Source organism: Mya arenaria, chromosome 13 (assembly GCF_026914265.1).
Source record: "Mya arenaria isolate MELC-2E11 chromosome 13, ASM2691426v1".
In the NCBI taxonomy this organism is placed as follows: domain Eukaryota; kingdom Metazoa; phylum Mollusca; class Bivalvia; order Myida; family Myidae; genus Mya; species Mya arenaria.
The window spans coordinates 37,094,894-37,115,533 of NC_069134.1; the positions used below are offsets into that span (position 1 = coordinate 37,094,894).

Consider the following 20,640-nt stretch of genomic DNA (forward strand, 5'->3'; position numbering starts at 1 on the left):
CAAGGGAAGTAACACTGCGCGGAGTTTGCATAATTGCACGGAGATGGTACCACGGAGATACCCGAACATTTCCGTTATATTCCGGAAAGTTAAATTTCTGTACTGAAAATTTGGATGCTGATGGTACACGAAATATCGAATTTCCTCATTTCTGTTTTTTATGGAATGAAACTTCGGGATAATATACAATAAGCTTTAAATAAAGTAAAACAAATAAAAAATGCTTAGTATATAGCTATTTTTGACCAAAATTATGATTTTTTCCCTGGTCGCCTTAATAGCTATTTTTATGGATACACAAATATACTAACACAAAAGTTTAAGAATATTTTTTTTTAATATTAAAAGAGAATAATATTTAAAACAATGAAATGATCTCGTAAATAAACATTCAAGCTTATCAACTTACTGTCAATGGACATTTTTATTGACATGTCATTTGATACATCAAATCTGGACTGAAAATATTAAGGAGACCAATTTTTGTCGCCTTAATCCAGCGGTCCCCATAATGCCTAGATTAATATATATATGGTCACCTTAATATCTGATTATATATATATATATATACACTTATACACACAATATACACTTTTATTTTTTAATGGAAAAACAGGCAGAACTCTCGAGTTACTCGGACAATTGATTCACTCCATGATGGAACTTGCCTGGAACTTGCACACAAATGCTGTGACTGAGTTGCATCATAATTGAATAATAATTATAACTTAAGTAGCTGCGTACATGATATGTACACCTACTATTTTTAATGTAAAAGGGGCATAACTCTGGATAAACTGGGGCGAATAGCCCCAAGATCAAACTTCACCGAAACCTGAAACCCACAAACAAGCACTGTGACCGAGTGGCTCATAACTGGATAATAATTATATAGGTTTTGAAAATAATGCAGTTGAACTTAGTTGATATATGACTTGTAAATAGCTCATTGAAATTGAAACAGTCAAAAAGGTTTATCACCGCATGTTAAATACATACATGCAAATAATAGAAAGCTGGTTGGGTTTTGTTCAGATTATAATCAAATTTCAAAAATCAATAATTTAGATACATAAACCCATAAGAAGATGGCTAAAAATTAAATTCATTTATTAGTTAAAGGTTAATACAGAAATCAAGTCGCACAATACTACAAAATTGTTGTGAAAGTAATTACACCCAAGAATCCCTTGTAAGGAATATACGGTTATTTTCATTATAAGTCAAAATTAAGACAGGTTACATACATTGTCAATAACAATACAATAACATTCAGTAGGCAAACGTCCAAAGAAGATAAACTGAGATCTAAAGATATGTTTGTCATTTTTAAGAGATTTTTCATTTGTACTATTCCTATGGAATATTCACGCGGAAATTTCCATTTAAAATATTCTTCATAGTAACTTTGCAATGGTTTGCATAAACGTAAAATGTAGTCCTATTTTATGCATGTCAGGTTTAACACATTTAAATTATTCTAATATATGATTTGAATAAGAACATTCATCCAAAATCCTGTAACTTAGTTCATTATTGTACTGATCGTTTTATAATTAAGTAATTGTCTCTGCAAGTAATTATGCTATTCTATATTTCACTATAAAAGGGGCATGACTATCAGCTACTGAGGCGATTCACCCAATAACAGAACCTGACAGAGACAGCAAGCCCATAACCAATGAGAGTTACTGGTGTGATTCTCCCCAAGACAGTATGCCCATAACCAATGAGAGTTACTGGAGCGATTTACGCCGAGACATAATGCCCACAAACACAGTCACCAAGTTCCATCATGATCGGACAATACAAGTTAGTAATTTCCTGTCGGATGCTTAAAATACCAATTTCCTATTGATATAGAGGAATAACTCCGGATCTATTGACATGTTTAACTCCACGATGGAACTTGACGGAGACTTGCCCACAAATGCTGTAACCGAGTTTCATCATTATTGGATAGTAAAAAACTTAACTTACTTCCTTCATAATATATAAACATATTATTGTTTAATGTTAAAGGGGCATAACTCTGAAATTACTGACATGATTCACTTCACAATTGAACTTGACTGAGACTTGCCACCGTTGAAATGCTGACTGAGTTTCATTAACATATGATAATGAAAACCTACTAAATTTCTCTTTACTGAAAGTCAACACCTTATTTTAACTTCAAACCCATAAAAGTATACATCTGTTTAAATAATTATTTTTATAAGTTAATGATCATTTTGTAAAATCAAAGATCTATATAAAGAACATAAAAAAACAAAAGTAGTAAACACCAAAATATAATTGAATGAGTGTTTAATAGTAATACAATATTTACACAAATTCGTTATCCTAGTGTTTTGCAAAATAAAACTGCAAAATAAGCTTAATATTTATTAGATACATGACTGTCATAAAGCATCAATGGCTTTTCATACTAATTACAAAACTTCTGAGACTGATACAACATTATTTTAGTATTTCCATTCTTGATTTATATAATTAGCAATGTTCATTCAGTTTGATAGAACTCGGTTACAACGAATAAATAAGCGTATGTTGAACATTAAATATGATTGCTATTACTATTCACTTGCTCAAAAAGCATTGAATACATGGTAATTTCCGCCAAAGAGAGCAAACTCACGACTGATAAAGAAAAGGTGTCACTTTGCATTAAAGACCTTCAGTGAGTCATTACTGCCCATTCCGACAACTATGGCACGTGTGTGAGGACAGAAGGACACGGAGCAGGGCTTGGTCAGTCCGTTCTTCTTTCCCAGTATTTCCGCCATCTTGCCGTCCCTCTCCGTTAGCAGCATCACGTTGTGGTTGGCATATCCACACACGAGCAGCTGGCCGGGCCCTACCTTCAACACGGCCCCGGGATTGGTGAGCCGAATATCTTGGTACTCCCGCAGGACCTTTCCGTCAAGGGTCAGCTGGAGGACGGTGTGGGCACGGTAGTCAGACACGTACAGAGTCGGTGGTGTTGAAGCTGACACAGTCAGGTAACATGGTGCTTTGAAAAGTTGTCTTCTATCATCTGTTTGGAATGTACTTATGATATGCCCATCCAATGTCATCACTTCAACACGCGGGGTTTGTGTATACGAAACGTATAATCTATTGTTGTTAAACGCAATACCAAAACACACAGATGATACTTTAATATTCTTTCCAAACGATAACTGTCCTCCCTTTATAGACAGCAGCTGAATAATAACAGGCTGGATAGTGACGGCGGCCTGATCATCATGAAACACACACACGCCCCATGGCTGGCCTGGTAGCTGGAGGCGGGACGTGACGGTGCAGGTGCTGATGTCTACCAGTTTGACACAGTTGTTACCGAAGTCAGCCAGGAGGAAGAGACCAGGCGAGATCAGGGCTGAGCCCGTGATCCCGCAGGTGCCCAGGTCCTCAGATGTTCTGACCAGGATATCCGCCTCCTTCCACGTCACAGTAGCGAGGTCAGGAACTGGAACTAAAAATAATAAGGACTACATGTATATCTTTAGTCACTTTGATCTTATAAATGTAAGTGTAAGTACTTGTATAAAGTCACAACTTCAATAGCCAGTTTGTTTAAGGTAAACTTACACGACAGACACCACGGAATAAACAGTAATTTTAAATACATGTTATGATGAGGGTTTCGACTTAGAAACATGTTTGCTTCAACAATTTTCGTGTGCAGACTCAGAATTTAAATATAAAGCGTTAATAAAAATATTTCTGATCAAAAGTACATGAAATGAGTACTTTTTTTCATTGAAAAGGACAAAGAAGTTGTTAAAATCAAATTAATGTGTTAAAAACATGTCAATGTTCCCATCACTATAAATGCCGTATTGTCAGCGAAACACACAATTTATCGAGTACAGTTGTCCTTGTATACATATTCATCAGGCTAATTAAAACACTGTTTTTACATAATTGGACTTCACGTCATAAAGGCATTGACGCAAGCACTCGCACGCTCGCACCTGAACAAACTGGCACCTGCACACACTCCAGCCCGCACACGCACACACTCGCACCTGCACATACTCTCAGGCGCACCTTCGCAAACTCAACCGCACCAGCACACACTCGTACATATTCTCTATCGCACCCGCACACACCCGCACAATCACACCTGCATACACACACACCCGTAACCGACCACACTCTCATTTGCATCCGCACACACTCTCATTCGCAACCGCACGCACTATCACTTGCACCGCACACACTCTCACCAGGGCACACTCTCACTCGCACCTACGCACTATCTCAACCGCACCCGCACACACCCTAACCTTCACTCACTCGAACATGCGCAAATTCTCAACCGAACCCGCAAAACCCTTATCAGCACCTACACATATTTTCACCCGCACACACTCTAACTCGCCCACACACACCCTCACTCGCACTCAACCTAACACGAACCCGCACAGATTCTCGCTCGCACCCGCACACACTCTCACTCGTACACTAACGCACCTGTACACACTCTCTACCCCAACACACTCGACCTCACTCGCACACACCCTCACCCTCAATCGCACCCGCACACATTCTCACTCGCACACGCACACACTCTCACTCGCACACAATCTCACTTGCATCCGTACACACTCGCAGCCGCACACCGATGCTACCGCACCTGCACACACTCTCACCCGCACACACTCTAACCTGCACCCGCACAAACTCTCACCTGCACCCGCACACACTCTAACCCTTACCTCCACACGTTCTAGCCCTCAGTTGCACTCATTCTCACTCGCACCTGCACACACTCTCACTCGCACACACTCTCACTCGCATCCGCACACTCTCAATCGCACGCGCACACACTCGCTACTGCACACCGGTGCACCTGCACACACTCTCACCCGCATCTGCATAAACTCTCAGCCGCATCGAACACACTCTCACCCGTATCCGCATACACTCTCACCCGTACCTGCACACACTCACACCTGCACCCGCACTCACTCAACTCAAACCTGCATACACTCTTACTCAAACCTGCACACACTATCACTTGCACCTGCACACACTCTCACTCGCACACACTCACATCCGTTCCGACAAACACTCAAACCCGCACCCGCATACACTTGCACCTGCACACACGCTAACCCTCACCCGCACGCTCTCATCCGCACACACTCTCACCCGCACCCGCACAAACTCTCACCGGCACCCGCTCACATTCCCAATCGCACCTGCACATACTTTTACCCGCACCCACACACACTCTCATCCTCGCCGCACAAAATCCCACTTGCATATGCACAAACTCTCACCCGCACCTGCACACATTCTCACCCGCAACCGCACACACTCTCATCCTCACCTGCACAAAATCTCACTCGCATCTGCACAAACTCTCACTCGCACCTGCACACATTCTCACTCGCAACCGCACACAATCTCACCCGCACCCGCACACACTCTAAATTAAACATGCATACACTCTCACTTGCACCTGCACGCACTCTTGCTCGCACGCATACACACTAGCACCCGCAAACACCTGCACCGCACACTCTCTCACTCGAACTCGCACTTGCAAACAGTCTTACCCGCATCCGAACACACTCTCAACCTCACCCACACATACTTTCAACCTCACCTACACACACTCTCACTCGCACCTGCATACATTCTCACCCGCTGCCAAACACACTCTCATCCGCAACCGCACTCACTCTCATCCGCACCTGCACTAACTCTCACTTGTACCCGCCCATCCCCTTACTCGCACCCGCTCACACTCGCACCCACTCTACTCTCACTCGCACACTCTTTCACGCGCAACCGCTCACACTCTCACTCGCACCCGCACACACTCTCATCTGCATACACTCATACCAGGGCAAATTCTCACCCGCACCCGCACACACTCTCACCCGCAACCGCACACACTCTCCCCGTGGCCGCACACACTCTCACCCGCACCCGCACACATTCTCAACCCCCCACACACTAACTCAAACCTGCACACACTCTCAGGTGCACCTGCATACACTCTCATTCGCATACATTCACACCCGCACCTACACACATTCTCATCCGCAACCGGACAAACTCTCACCCACACCCACAAACATTCTTATCCGCCCTCGCTCACACTCTCACCCGCACCCACTCTCACCGTCACCCGCAAACACTCTCACGCACATGCACTCACTGTTACCTACACAAAATCACTCGCACACACACACACACACACACTCGCACCTTCACAATCTCACTCGCACTCGCTACTGCACACCGTCGCACCTGCATACACTCTCACCTGAACCCACTCTCACCCGCACCCCCAAAACCTCTCACCAGCAACCACACACACTCTTCCCCGTGACCGCACACACTCTCGTCTTCACCCGCACACACTCTCACCCAAAAACACTCTTAACTCAAGTGCACCTCTACAAACTATCACTCGCTAAACTCTCACTCGCACCTACACACATTCCTACCCGCAACCGCACACACTCGCACCAACACACTCTCACCTGCACCCGCACACACTCTCACCCGCACACACTCTCATCCGCACCACACACACTCTCACCCGCACACACTCTCACCTGCACCCGCACACACTCTCACCTGCACCCGCACAAACTCTCACCTGCAGACACTCACCCGCTCACACGCACACACTCTCACCCGCACACACTCTCATCTTCACCCGCACGCACTCTCATACGCACCTGCTCACACTCTCACATGCACCTGCACACACACATACACAAGCACTCTCGCACACGCGCGCGCGCACACACACGTATCCGCTCACGCAAACACTCATCCCCCACACATGCACCCACGCACGTGCGTCCGTGCACACACACACAGTCACGCACCGCACCTACGCACGCACAGCGCACACGCACACGCACACCACACACACGCGCGCACCGACGCAGGCACGCACACACATACACTAATTGGATATATTGTGAACAACAGGTTAGTTTTTATCAACAAAATTACACTTTTAATGATGTCAAATGCATCTATGGTAATAACGTTGTAGTCGTATGATATTCAACTTAAAATCTTCTCTGTTAAATCAATCAAATGTTTAAGCATGTCAAGATGCTTGTTTATTGAGTTAAATGAGTGCTGATCTTTAAAAGTATTAACAAGTATTATTTTTAATACCATCCTAAAGCACTATTTGCTATTTTAAACCACGTTTTGTGACGAGATTTACCTCGGGGACAGTTTTGCTACCGTGGCCAGATTTACCTCAGGTGCAAATATGTGCATATAAACGCTAAATCCCATGTCTGGAGGTTGAACAATTTTGTCCCCTGTCATATAATGCAAATACTAATTTGTCCCCAGTCGTATTTCTATTTTGGTAAGGGCGGTAAAGATTCAACATTACAAAAGATATTGATTTTCTCAATAGCCATAAAAAGGGTCCAAAACTTACCCCATGGACAAATTTGGATATATAAACGCATCCCTTCAATGAAAACGGTGATAATTGTCTTTTAAATAGTATTTCGAACTGAAACTTAGTACTCAATGGTGCTACAGACAATAAGCACGTATTAAGCAAGTTCAATTACTGTTATAATTAACGAGTTATAGCGAATGGGGAAAAACAGACGAGCGTTGTTGTTCGTTCAAAGGCCCTCTTTTGTTTATTTACAGTGTACTTGAAACTAGACTGGTTTACCCAATTGACCAGTAGATATTTAATGTAGATCAATAAGCTTGTAATAAAACATTAAACCAAAGTATGAAACTGTATTTCATAATTTTAGCAATTACCTTTTATGACCATTCTTAACAAGAACACAACATACTACACTAAGTCTAACTTATTGGGAGATAGTAATAATTAAGCATACTATTCCTACCAAGCTCTCCTGCCATGTTCAGTGTTCCAAGGCCCATTTTCGATCCCAGCAGCCGTATCGTGTCCGCGTCTTCAACAAATCGATACTTCCGGGCCTTCATCCTACCAGCCATCTTTTCCATCTTGTTATGAATCTCCCGTAGTTCCTTCTGAGCTCTCCTTGCCGTCACGTACCGCTGGTTCACCGAGTCGGTACCGGAAGTCAGTTCTGTCCTAGTGGCCACAAGTCCGCATTTTGCCAACTCACAATCAGTCTTCAGTTCAGTCAGCGCGCTTTCTTCATTGGTCTTCATTTCCTGGATATTGCCGAGCAACTCCTTCTCGCGTCGGTCCAGGTAGGTATTGATTTCTGCACGGAACTTTCTCAGTCTGTCGATCTCATCCTTAGACTGGTGTTCGACCTCGTCAAAAAGCTTCTTTACTTTACTTATGTACCCAGATAGAAGATCTTCCGCTCGTTTAATAGATGGTTCCAGCTCCCTGAATTCCCTTTCATTGGTGAAATCCTTAGACACATCAGCAATGTAGTCGACTTTGCACGTGCGATGACCGATGACTACACAGTCACCACAACCAAGGTCGCTGTGGGTCGGACAGTAAAACTTGATCATCTCATTCGGATGTGTTTTACAATATTCAGTTACACCGATGTCAGACTGCTTAGTGGACGGGTAGAAGGACGGCATCTTATCTTTGGACAACATAATGTGGTTTCTGGACACCTTGAATTTCTTATGGGCCTTGATACAGGGATCACACATGTACTCTTGGCAGGTCTGACAGAATCCCTGGGCTACAGAGCGTTTGCCCTCCTCTTCACACGGCTGACAGAAGACAGTTGTGTCATCGGAGCCCTTGTTAAGGTCAGGGTCACGCCTTTTTCCAGATACTTCCATCTATAATTACGAATTAGACAGTTCACGAGATATTAATAAATCAGTAAACCAGCCAAGAGCAGCCAAAACGAATATAACATTTTGTTTGTCTAAAACGGAAGTACATGTAATGACCGAAATCCACATTCAGAAGTCCTTTAATGACGTTTTAAACATGATTTCTTTTAAGAAAACCCCATAGAAGCTAGCAATGGTGTGCCGTTAACTGAATAAAACACACAATTAAAGAAATACAAATTGTATTTACCTTGATGGGCGTTGATCATAAAAACCAATAAGGAAGTAGATTGATGTCCTCCTTAGCGCATGCTCGTTCTTAAAGGCCCATCTACGCTGTAATGTGGGTCGTGCTAAACTGCTGACCGATTAGCTGACCATATAGGAATAGAAGAGATTTGCTGACGAATTGCTGACCATATAAACAAAGAAGGATTTTTATTTTTTAAGTTTTTCTGTTTGTTATGTTTGTTTTCAGTGTTTTAAATGTTATAATGTCATATGAAATAATTAATTGAATTGACGAATATTCTTTTTGTTATTCCAAGAGCGTTTCGTTGCAGATACAGTAGATGTCTTTTTATCAGTAAAAGATAGAAATAAAACTGTCTACATCCAGGCCACACCACGTGGAGGCGCTCTTACCATGGCCTATTTTTTTTTTGAGTGAATGAGCTAGTGAGTAGTGATTGATTGAGTGATTGAGTGATTGTGTGAGTGAAAGAGTTATTGATAGTGAGTGATTGATAGTGAGTGATTGATTGAATGAGTGTGCTAGTGAATAAGTGCAAGCGCAATTGCCTGAATAAAAGTCACCTAATATGTGTATAATACATGATAAATGTATCATAGTCCATTTTCAGTAACTTTTCAATATCGAGTTTTCCTATACGTTGGGTCAGCTAAGAAATTGGTCAGTAACTTTTCAATATCGAGTTTTCCTATACGTTACATTGGTCAGCTAATATTTAAGAACTCCTCTCTATCATTGAGTCATAGTTAGCGGCATATAAAATAAGTTAAAAAGACAACTATAAGTTTCAATGTTATTATATAACAAATTTATTAAATATTTAGTGAAAAACCTAACAATGTATCATAGTCCATTTTCCTTATACGTTAATTGGTCAGCTAAGAATTTGGTCAGTAACTTTTCAATATCGAGTTTCCCTATACGTTACATTGGTCAGCTAAGAATTTGGTCGGTAACTTTCCAATATCGGGTTTCCTTATACGCTACATTGGTCAGCTAAGAATTTGGTCAGTAACTTTTCGATATCGGGTTTCCTTATAAGTTACATTGGTCAGCTAAGAAATTGATCAGTAACTTTTCAATATCGAGTTTTCCTATACGTTACATTGGTCAGCTAATATTTAAGAACTCCTCTCTATCATTGAGTCATAGTTAGCGGCATATAAAATAAGTTAAAAAGACAACTATAAGTTTCAATGTTATTATATAACAAATTTATTAAATATTTAGTCAAAAACTTAACAATGTATCATAGTCCATTTTCCTTATACGTTAATTGGTCAGCTAAGAATTTGGTCAGTAACTTTTCAATATCGAGTTTCCCTATACGTTACATTGGTCAGCTAAGAATTTGGTCGGTAACTTTCCAATATCGAGTTTCCCTATACGTTACATTGGTCAGCTAAGAATTTGGTCAGTAACTTTTCAATATCGGGTTTCCTTATGAGTTACATTGGTCAGCTAAGAAATTGGTCAGTAACTTTTCAATATCGAGTTTTCCTATACGTTACATTGGCCAGCTAAGATTTAAGAGCTCCTCTCTATCATTGAGTAATAGTTAACGGCATATAAAATAAGTTAAAAAGACAGCTATAAGTTTCAATGTTATAATAACAAAATCAATTTGATAATACTTAGTCTGATACAAGTCCGTAACTCGTATTACTTTTTCATTTATCAACAAATATCAGGCCATAAATCGGGTTAAAGGTAAAAGTACTTGTCAATGACATATCGCTTACATAACAATTGGATATTTAGTCAAAAATTAACAATGTATCATAGTCCATTTCCAATATCGGGTTTCCTTATACGCTACATTGGTCAGCTAAGAATTTGGTCAGTAACTTTTTAATATCGGGTTTCCATATATGTTACATTGGTCAGCTAAGAAATTGGTCAGTAACTTTTCAATACCAAGTTTTCCTATACGTTACATTGGTCAGCACTATGCAGTGAACCGTGAAGTTGACTGACCATATAGTCATTTTGGTCAGCTAAGAAATTGGTCAGTATCTTATGAATGATGCATTACTTTGTCATCAATATGCACTGAACCATGAAATAGAGTGACAAAACAACAATTGACCCCGAGGCTCTTGGTGCAAATCGTGACAACTCGATAGTCGCACAGTGTTAGCGTTCTTATCTTTACAAGATTTTAAGGGGCTTCATGGAACATAAGAGTTAATGAATAAATATAAATTAAAAGCGTACACTAGTTTCACCATTAATGCTTTATTTGTTTATATTGTGTGAACATTTCATTATGCTGTATGCACAACGAATCACAATTATTTCCTAAAAAATTAAAGGACTTGTAATTACACATAATATGAGTAAGTCTACTATAATGCCTACATAACAAAATTATTATGTATTTAGTCAAAAACATAACAATATCATAGTCCATTGTCCTTAAAAGTTACATTGGTCAGCTAGGAATTAAAAGGACTTGTAATTAAACATAATATGAATAAATATAATATAATGCCTACATAACAATATTATAGGTAAAATATTTGTCAATGACATATTGCTTACATAACTAATTTATTAAGTATTTAGTCAGGAATTGTATCATAGTCCAATTTCCTCATATGTTCCATTGCTCAGCTAAGAATTTGGTCAGTAAATTTTCAATACCAAGTTTTCCAATACATAACATTGGTCAGCACTATGTAGTGAACCGTGAAGTTGACTGACAATATAGAACCAGTACAACTTTCCAATATCGGGTTTCCTTATAATACGTTACATTGGTCAGCTAAGAAATTGTCCAGTAACTTTTCAATACCAAGTTTTCCTATACGTTACATTGGTCAGCACTATGCAATGAACCGTGAAGTTGACTGACCATATAGAAACAACTTTGCATTATCGAGTTTCCCTATACGTTACATTGGTCAGCTAAGAAATTGGTCAGTAACTTTTCAATATCGATTTATCCTATACGCATAATATGAGTAAAATAATATAATCTTCTTTCTCACTTACCGACTAATTAGGCACCAACGGATAAAATTCCAAACTTTTATCAAGGAAATCACGAGCTTTAAATCCAGAGTATGAAAACACTGGACACTTGGTTAAATTGCCTTAGTATTTCGCCTGCGAATGTCCAACAATTAAAGCCATAATGAAACTAATAGGAAACACAAAGTCCAGCTAAAAACAATATTTCACTTTATAAAACTATATGAGAACGCAAAACTGCACTAGACAAAATCATTTAAATTTACAAATGGAATCACACTAATTACAGAAAAATATGAAAAATACGGCAATCTTTCGGAGTATATTTTGCAATGACTATGAAAGTGATGTTCTTGACCAAGAAAATAAAATATATACTTATCAAACTTTACTCATTAGCAACAGTTTGCCTATGATTGACTTATTATTCACAAAATAAGTTAGAACATACAACAGATTAAAGAGAAATAATTTCTTAATTAAAATGACCGATGGCGATTTGGCAAACACCATTCTTTTGATCGTTCTTTGATGTAGTGCAGATAGTTTTTCACAGGTAATGAAGCTAACATTTAAAGCTACATTAACAATTAAAAATATTGCTTTCAAATAATTGTACTGTACATCGTAATTAAAACCGTGATATATTTCACATATTTTCAACAAACCAGTAAAAAACAACTCAATTCATTTCATTGAAATGCAATTCCCCCCCCCCAAAAAAAAAAAAAACACACCAAAAATCCGTCTATTCTTACACTATAAGGAGTATATAAAATAAATTTAACATAATATGTCTTGAAAAATCTTAAATATCAAAACTTTTTTTTCATGTGTTTTCCTTCTTTGTCTATATGGTCAGCAATTGGTCAGCAACTCTCTTTTATTTTTATATGGTCAGCTAATCGGTCAGCAGTTTAGTATTGACCCAAAAAGGTGCATTAGGGGGACCGCACTAAATATGAAATAAAATCATTACACGGCTATATATATGAAAAAGTCAATATGTTTTATTTAAATGAGTATATTTTCTGTATGTATCCAAAATATAAATTAATTATTCCGACTAATAAAAAAATCGATATTTTGTTACCTATATTTTCAATTTTATTATTTACTGCGACATCCAAAATGGCGGACAACCAGGCGAATGGGAAACGGATGGTAAACATGATTTTTGTTTTGTTTTATACCAAATAAGTGAAATGCATGTGATACAATTTTGCTATTCTGTGAAATACCTTGTCAGCCCTTAATGCTTTTATGCTATTAGTACTGTATTAAAAGGATGGAGATATAAAAATGATATTTTAAAGTAGATAAGCTGATATCTCGGTTTGGAACTTGGAAAACATGATAATGATCTTACTTGCATATTGGTCTAAAATAATAGACGTGTTATATGGGATACTTCTTATCCCATACTTCAAAACGGGTTTGTTCAAAAACAGGGGTGGGGGGACTCTGAACTGCAGCCTTGCAGGTGCCTGGCTTTATGTATATATCGTTATGTTTTGACAGAAGGCAATGAAAACCACATCAAACTCATAATAATTTGTTGGGTATTTATTTTGTGTACAATATATAATAACATTATCTTGTAATTTTTCTTGTATTGGTGTTATTGTATAGAGGCAATATGCTTTAATCCAGAATCCCGATCGGAAAAACTACCCACTATTGGTAAAAACAATTTGTACATGAAGGATTTGCCATGTATCAAAAATCGTAAAAAACTGTCAACATATAATTATTTGGACTACTTGCATATAACCATAGTCGAGATATATGTTTAAAAACTAAGTCACTCCAACCACGCATCACTCAATCTATTTAGCAATAATGGAATGCATACCTTAGAATAGATACAAGATTCAAGATACAAGAATCTTTATTTAAAGTTGGGTATGTGTTAAGAAGGAACATTTGCTCAATGAGTTATTTTCCGACATGAACAGAACAGAACAGAACAGAACAGAATGTTTATTTAACTTAAGCATATACAGCTCATCGTTATAAACACAAAAATAAATACACCTAATCAATTCAATATTCATAATCAAATCAATATTGCATGCATGAAAAAACAAAAAAGAATAATTTGCATTCTATTACTTACAATCGAGTTACACAATACCATGAGAGAGAAAAAGCAAACTTTAAATTACTAATTTAGCAGAAGTGAATGTGAGGAGGTCTTTAGGGGTGAATTATACATTCAAGTCTCTTATTTTAAAAGCTTTGGTACAAAAAATAGCTAATCTTACTAACAGAGATTTATTGTCAGAATTGAGTAATGATATAAATTTTACCATACTAGGATGTCTGACATAATATCTAGGAATATAATTCTGCCTTATATCATTATAAATTGGACAAACTAATACAAAATGAAATTCATCTTCAATATCGTTTAAATTACACAGTGTACATTTTCTATCTTGTCTTTGAATATTGTTATGTCTCCCAAGTTCAATGTTTAGATTATGGGAGGATAATCGGAGCTTAGCTAAAATATTTCTATATTTGAAATTTTCCATTAAAACAAGGTAAGTTGATATTTTAAATGTTTCCTTGATTTCCTTAAACAAATACAAGGATGAATGTGTTTCCATGGTAGCCCGCCAACCGGTTATATACATGTCTCGTAATCTGTCTCTGAGCATGGGGACAAATGCACATACATTTACAGACTCAGGAAATTGCCAAACGTCCGCAAACCCGGATGACTGAAGGATAGTTTTAACTCTGTCGACCCAGTTTAGACTTTGTGGGTTAACCCGAAGTTCCCGGTATTGTTCTGTAATAATTGCCATGAGAATACAGTTATCTTGTTTCTCATTGTATAACTTGAGAAAATACTTAATAATACGAATATGTCGCTCAATATATAATGGAAATCTGCCTAGCTCTCCATAAAGTGACAAGGTATTTGTAGAGCGTTTGACATTTAGGACCCACTTGCAAACCTTTCTATGTACTCTTTCAATAACCTCTGTCTGGATATTGCCCCATACTTCACAGTTATAGTTCAATATAGACAGAACCAGTGAATCAAACAGATTAAACGTAATATCAATAGGGACGCGGTTATGCTTGAGCAGAGCCTTAAGTGCATTCATAGAGCGCAATGCCTTTCCCGCCAGCGTGGTAGCTGCCTGCATGAAAGATCCACCACTGGAAAATACAATACCGAGGTAGTTAAATGAATTGACTATATCAACAGCCTGATCGTTATAAGTCCACTTATCGGATTTTCCTATACGCCCCCCTTTTCTAAATACCATTATCTTAGACATGAATAACAGACTTTTATAACATATCAATTAGGGCTGTAACGAGTACCGGAGTAATCGCGAGTCAAAGCAAAATATTGACACAAATGCTCGCCAGTGCTGAGATCGCTGGATCGCGATTCAAGTGCAAAATTTGATAAAAGAATAAAAATGATTTAATTCAATTCTAGCAAATATTGTGGCTGTTTAAAAAAAAAAATTATAATGCATTGTTTATCCAAAATGTCCGAAATATGTTACACTGACGCAACCATAAGTAAATTCATACAAAGCTAGCATTCAATTCAGTGTGCGGTGTTCGAATGGAGAATGCTTCTTGTCAATGTTTTATGGGAATACAGTGTTTTAGAAAGAATACAAATAAAGAAATAAAAATTCAAAGGGCATTAAAGAAGTTATAAAGAGAAGATCTACACTAATAAAATAAAATGCGAAACTTGTACAACTATCATTTATTTTCGTCTGCAATTCAGTCAACATGGCATCCCCGTCAACAAAAACATCAAATCCAGCGCTATATAGAAATGAACCAGCATCCTATTCTTCTAAAATCTGGAAATATTTCGTGTTTGATGTAAAGGATGACAAAAAAAAGTGAAAACTAAACAAAAATGAAGCTTTTGGTTAACCTTTATTATTCATTTACTTTCAAATTATGTATTGCTTTATAACCAAGTAAATCGTGAATCGATTCGTGGATCGCAAGTCAAAGATCGTGATTCGAATCGGATCGCCTTTTGTCCGTCGATACACAGCCCTAATATCAATAAAATTGAGGCAATCTTACCACCGGGTACAGTGACAAATTGCTAACAGGCATGATAAAGGAAATCCATGTAATACAAAGTTTTACAGCTTAAGAAGTTTGCATGTATACTACTCCTTGATCTACTAGCAGATTTGTAGTAAAAACAAGTCCCTTAAACTTGCCTCGGGATATTTTATGAATGAAAATTCGCCACGTTTCATTGGCTAATAGTACAAAAAGCAGAAATTTATGAATGGTGTAGATACCAATTTATTTCAGATTATGTAGATTTAACTAGTTATGAATAATGGACTTTGTTGAGATAATTTTAATTCGTCCTTTTCAATTCATTTTATACAATGATTACATACATATGTACTTCTGAATCAATTTAAATGGAAGGTAAAACTCGAATCATATTCAAGTGTCAAAATGATCGGGAACAACCCAATATTAAACAACATTCAGAATAACAATGAACGAAAATTATTTATAAATTTGTTTAATTGGTTCTCTATGAAATAATATTAAAAAATGACAGTTTTTCATGATACTGAAATATTGTTGTTGTATTAATATGCATAACTCCTGAATTAAGCTATCCACCAATCAGTTGTGATAAGCATTGCAAAAATACGCCCATTCAGGAATCAGTGCTTGTAACAGTCGTTACTAATTCGCTTGTCAACATCCATTGTTTGGTGAAAACTCTCTTACAGGTAAACAATACAATTGTGTAGGAGATGAACTGCTATCAAAACTTTGCTAATTGAGATCAGTGCTCTTTGCAAATTAGGGCCCTTTGTTGACAGTTTGCAACTCTCACAATAACTGTCAATTAATATATTTATTTTATTAGGGCCAATTGTGTACACAGTGGGGATTAGAGGGGCCGTAAATTGTCGTCTTGGAAATGCGCCAGATCTGATACTTGCGTCTGTAAATTGTGTATTTGGTGAATTTTATAAGAAAACAACTTATTTTTTTCGAGTCCTCGAGTAGTGATTTGGTACTCTGGTACTCAGTTGATTGATCAAGTACTCGAGTACTCGTTGCCATCCATATTAATAAGTGTTTAAAACAAATCTGTCATGCCTGAATCTTCCTGGCAAACAGCAGGTTACACTTAGCTCTTTATCAGATAACTTGAAATGATAACTACTGACACTTTGAGTTGTTGTTTTTTTTCAAATCCATGAGACGAAATTGAACATGATGTACATATATAAAAACTTATCGTTTCTTTCGTCAAATAGTTTCTCTAAAAATCATGTTTTTGATGATTATTTAGTTTCAATTTTAATCAAAAGTCTTGATTGCACTTAATTGAAATGGCATTATCCATAATGGCAGGTGTAAGAGGGTTTTTTCCAGCACTGTACACATGACCGGAAACACATGTCTTTTATGCAAGAATGACTTATAATAAATCGTGAGCAATTAATGAGCTTAACATTTAAGCAACTTGCTCTCAGAATTAAATGAAAACAATTTTTAGCTGGACTATTAAAAAATAAGGATAGCTAGTCTACACTAGTCAGTGTTAGTGTCCGGTAAATGTTTAAGGGCAAGTTTTTTGCATTTTCCATAAAAACTCCAATACTGATCATTCAACACAACCATATCAACCTCAATACAGTTGATGGCCCCTGAAAGTGAATGACATTCAAACTTACAATGTAGGTTAAACTTAGGACCATTGCGTCAGGTTAAACTTTTGGGGCAATTCAGGGTCTTCACAAATAATTCCTATACCCTTCATTCAATCGACTTAATACTTTGCATAGTTGTTCCAGGCATCACTGGGTAAAGTTGAGCGCGCAATCCTACGACAGCTCTTGTTGTTGTTGATGACACTTTCACTTTGTCAATAAAGATGTAGGGATCATGTAACTTTTTGCAATAATGTTATTCATATCTGAATGCTCCTGTATATATGATGACTTTATCTGAAAGTTCAAGGAGTTATTTATCATAGTTTTTTTCAGGCACAGATTCAGATCTCTTTGAATTGGACAGCTACATTTATATATCAGTGAGACGAAGGATTACAGCGCTGATGAGGAACATGTACAGGGCTCATCCTACCAGGCGACTTAGGCGATTAAGTCGCCCTGCCCGCGGCAACTTCGCTATTTTCTAAGATCAAAGCGAAGTCAACTTCGCCGACTTTTTCAAAGATCAAAAAGTCGATATCGCTAAGAACTAACGCTTGTCAAAACAGAGCGACTCCGCCTCCCGCCTGTCAGCTCGATTGACAAACAGCCAATCGTGTTAAACCTAGTAAATATGCTCCATTGACTTCGGCCAATGAGAACGCTTGTTTTATTTAATCGAGGCACGTGTTTGCACCATTGACTATGTGTACATGTGCTACGTCATCGATGTAATTAAATTGTAAGGGATTAATATCTACACTTGCCGATGTTTGTAAAATGTCAATTAGTGCCAATTAGGATTTATACTTCATGACGATAGCGGTTTAAATGATGTGCACTGATGACAAATGAACTTAATTGGGTGTGATTATCGCGAAGTTAGCGAGAAGGGCAAGTGCGAATCACAGTTCCAGGTTTGTTGTTTTTTATTTCAGAAATGCTTTCATTATTATTTTTTCTTCGAACGGTTCACATCAATATTCTATATATGAGATATTTTGCATTCTGTTTAATAGTAATCATGCTTTCTACGTGGCTTCTGCGGGATTCCCCAGGCCTGAAACGCAAAGCTGACGATGTTGAATGATAGTGATGACATGATCGACAGTTCAAATAAGAAATCATTCAAAAAGTCAAATTATCAAAATAATTTCAGTTGGTACAACGAAGATGCAGATAAAAATTGGCACTGCGAAGTTTGTAGAGGTGCTAAGTTGGACAACGCCTACGCCCGTGGACATGACCAACCAGCAAAAACAACCAATCATCAGAGACATGGCTTGTGTAAGTATTTATTAAAAACAATAGAAGCATTGCTTAGTCCGCAGATAAATCAGTTCAAAGTGGTATTAATTTTAAGGTGTCTGGCTTAATATATTTTAAAACATGTTGTAATATATGCCCAAATTATTTTAAATGACAGCTGAAAATGATGAGATACTGTGAAATATTTTGTGTATTTTCAGCAAATCAGCACAAGGCCGCCTTGGAAAAGACAGTTCTGAGTTCCCAGGAACCCATGAAGAAAATTGTACTGGCCAAACTGTCCAAGGATGACGAGCTTGGGGTCAAGCTCCTTAAGACTGCCTACCACCTGGCCAAGCGGGAGCTCCCCAAGGAGGAATTTCAGTACCACCTCCAGCTTGCCTGGGCCATAGGGGCTGATCTCGGCTGACCTTGAGACCTACATTGTGTAGACTGAACAAGTGTATAGTGCTTCTTGTTTTGAGAACTAGAATGTGATGATATATTGACTACTTTTTTTTTTACAATTGATGTCATGTTGTTTGATTTCAGCTAGTTTTGTTTGTATTTATAAGCTTATTTTATTTATTTATCATGTATTTAAATTCTGGTATATATTTATGTGTGCATGATAGGTTTGCATGGAATAAAATGTTTGAAACTTGACTTTTTTTTAAAGATATATACAACAAATTAATTCCAACTAAAAACAACCAGTATGACTATTTTAAAACAATTTAAACACCTATTTAAATGCATAGAAAAGTTGTCCAGGACACACCAGAACCCACCATTTGACATTTAAAATCTCAAAATTTTCCGACCTGCAAGAGGGGGAAACCCCCTCCCGCACCCTCCCCCGTTCTCACTTCTCCCTAAAATTTCTGTCTAGGATGAGCCCTGATGTAAATGCAGGTAACAGTTTCAGATTTGCATACCAACCAAAAGAGGGATAGGTTTCATATTTAGCATGTAGCTTTATGATATGAAAGCCTTTTAAACAAGCATCCTCCCACACTGCAGTTTAACCTTTAGCCAAGGTCAAGAATAAAGTTAATGTTCCTTAGCTATGAGTCCTAAACTATTTTTGGAATGTTTTTCATTTTTAACATACAGTATTGTATCTTTATAACAGAAGGCTTGTAAGAAAAGAAACATCCCACATGTCAGTTTGACCATCATCATAAAATAATTAATTGTTTCAGTTGAGGACATGAGAGCTTTGGTGGTGCCTGAAAGAGATGAGTGCAGCAATATAAGTGCAGATTCTACAATAGGTACATGTGTATTAAAATTGCATCAGCTGCCTTTTGTGTTCAATAAAATACAATTGTCTCTGTTTTGGTGTCATAACATCATATGGGGTTGTAAAAGTGTAATCATTTTCTCACTTAGTATATGCAATTAAACTGCTGTAACTCGAAGGGGCAGTTACTTGAGAACTGGATTTGTTGGAGGCTGTTGCTAAGTTCTGATGTCTATTCCTTCTATTTTAATTTTCCTAACATCATCAAATAATCACAACTGGTAGATATCCAAGAGATTTATAGTCAGTTGGCCAAGTGTTAAAACCATGATCAGCTTAAGCATGCTTGTAAACTCACTAATGTTTTGTCCGCTTGCTGTTAGTGACTCTTTTATCTGTTCTGTTCAGGAATCTACATGTACTTCAAAACTGACTGATACATACCTGTA

General features: G+C 37.8%; 1 protein-coding gene and 1 long non-coding RNA gene across 2 annotated transcripts; one reads left to right on the forward strand and one right to left on the reverse strand.

Moving 5' to 3' along the window:
• Positions 1-2,660: 2,660 nt before the first annotated feature.
• LOC128215233 (uncharacterized) lies at positions 2,661-9,070 on the reverse strand. Its single transcript, XM_052921942.1, has 3 exons — positions 9,020-9,070; positions 7,878-8,772; positions 2,661-3,481 (listed from the first exon to the last, which is right to left on the reverse strand). Exons 2-3 carry the CDS (start codon positions 8,770-8,772, stop codon positions 2,661-2,663), a joined length of 1,716 nt encoding a protein of 571 aa, XP_052777902.1. The 5' UTR covers positions 9,020-9,070.
• Positions 9,071-18,365: 9,295 nt separating this feature from the next.
• Positions 18,366-19,705, forward strand: LOC128213069 (uncharacterized). Its single transcript, XR_008257675.1, has 3 exons — positions 18,366-18,614; positions 18,857-18,984; positions 19,167-19,705. It is a non-coding gene; the product is annotated as an uncharacterized LOC128213069 (long non-coding RNA).
• Positions 19,706-20,640: the final 935 nt, after the last annotated feature.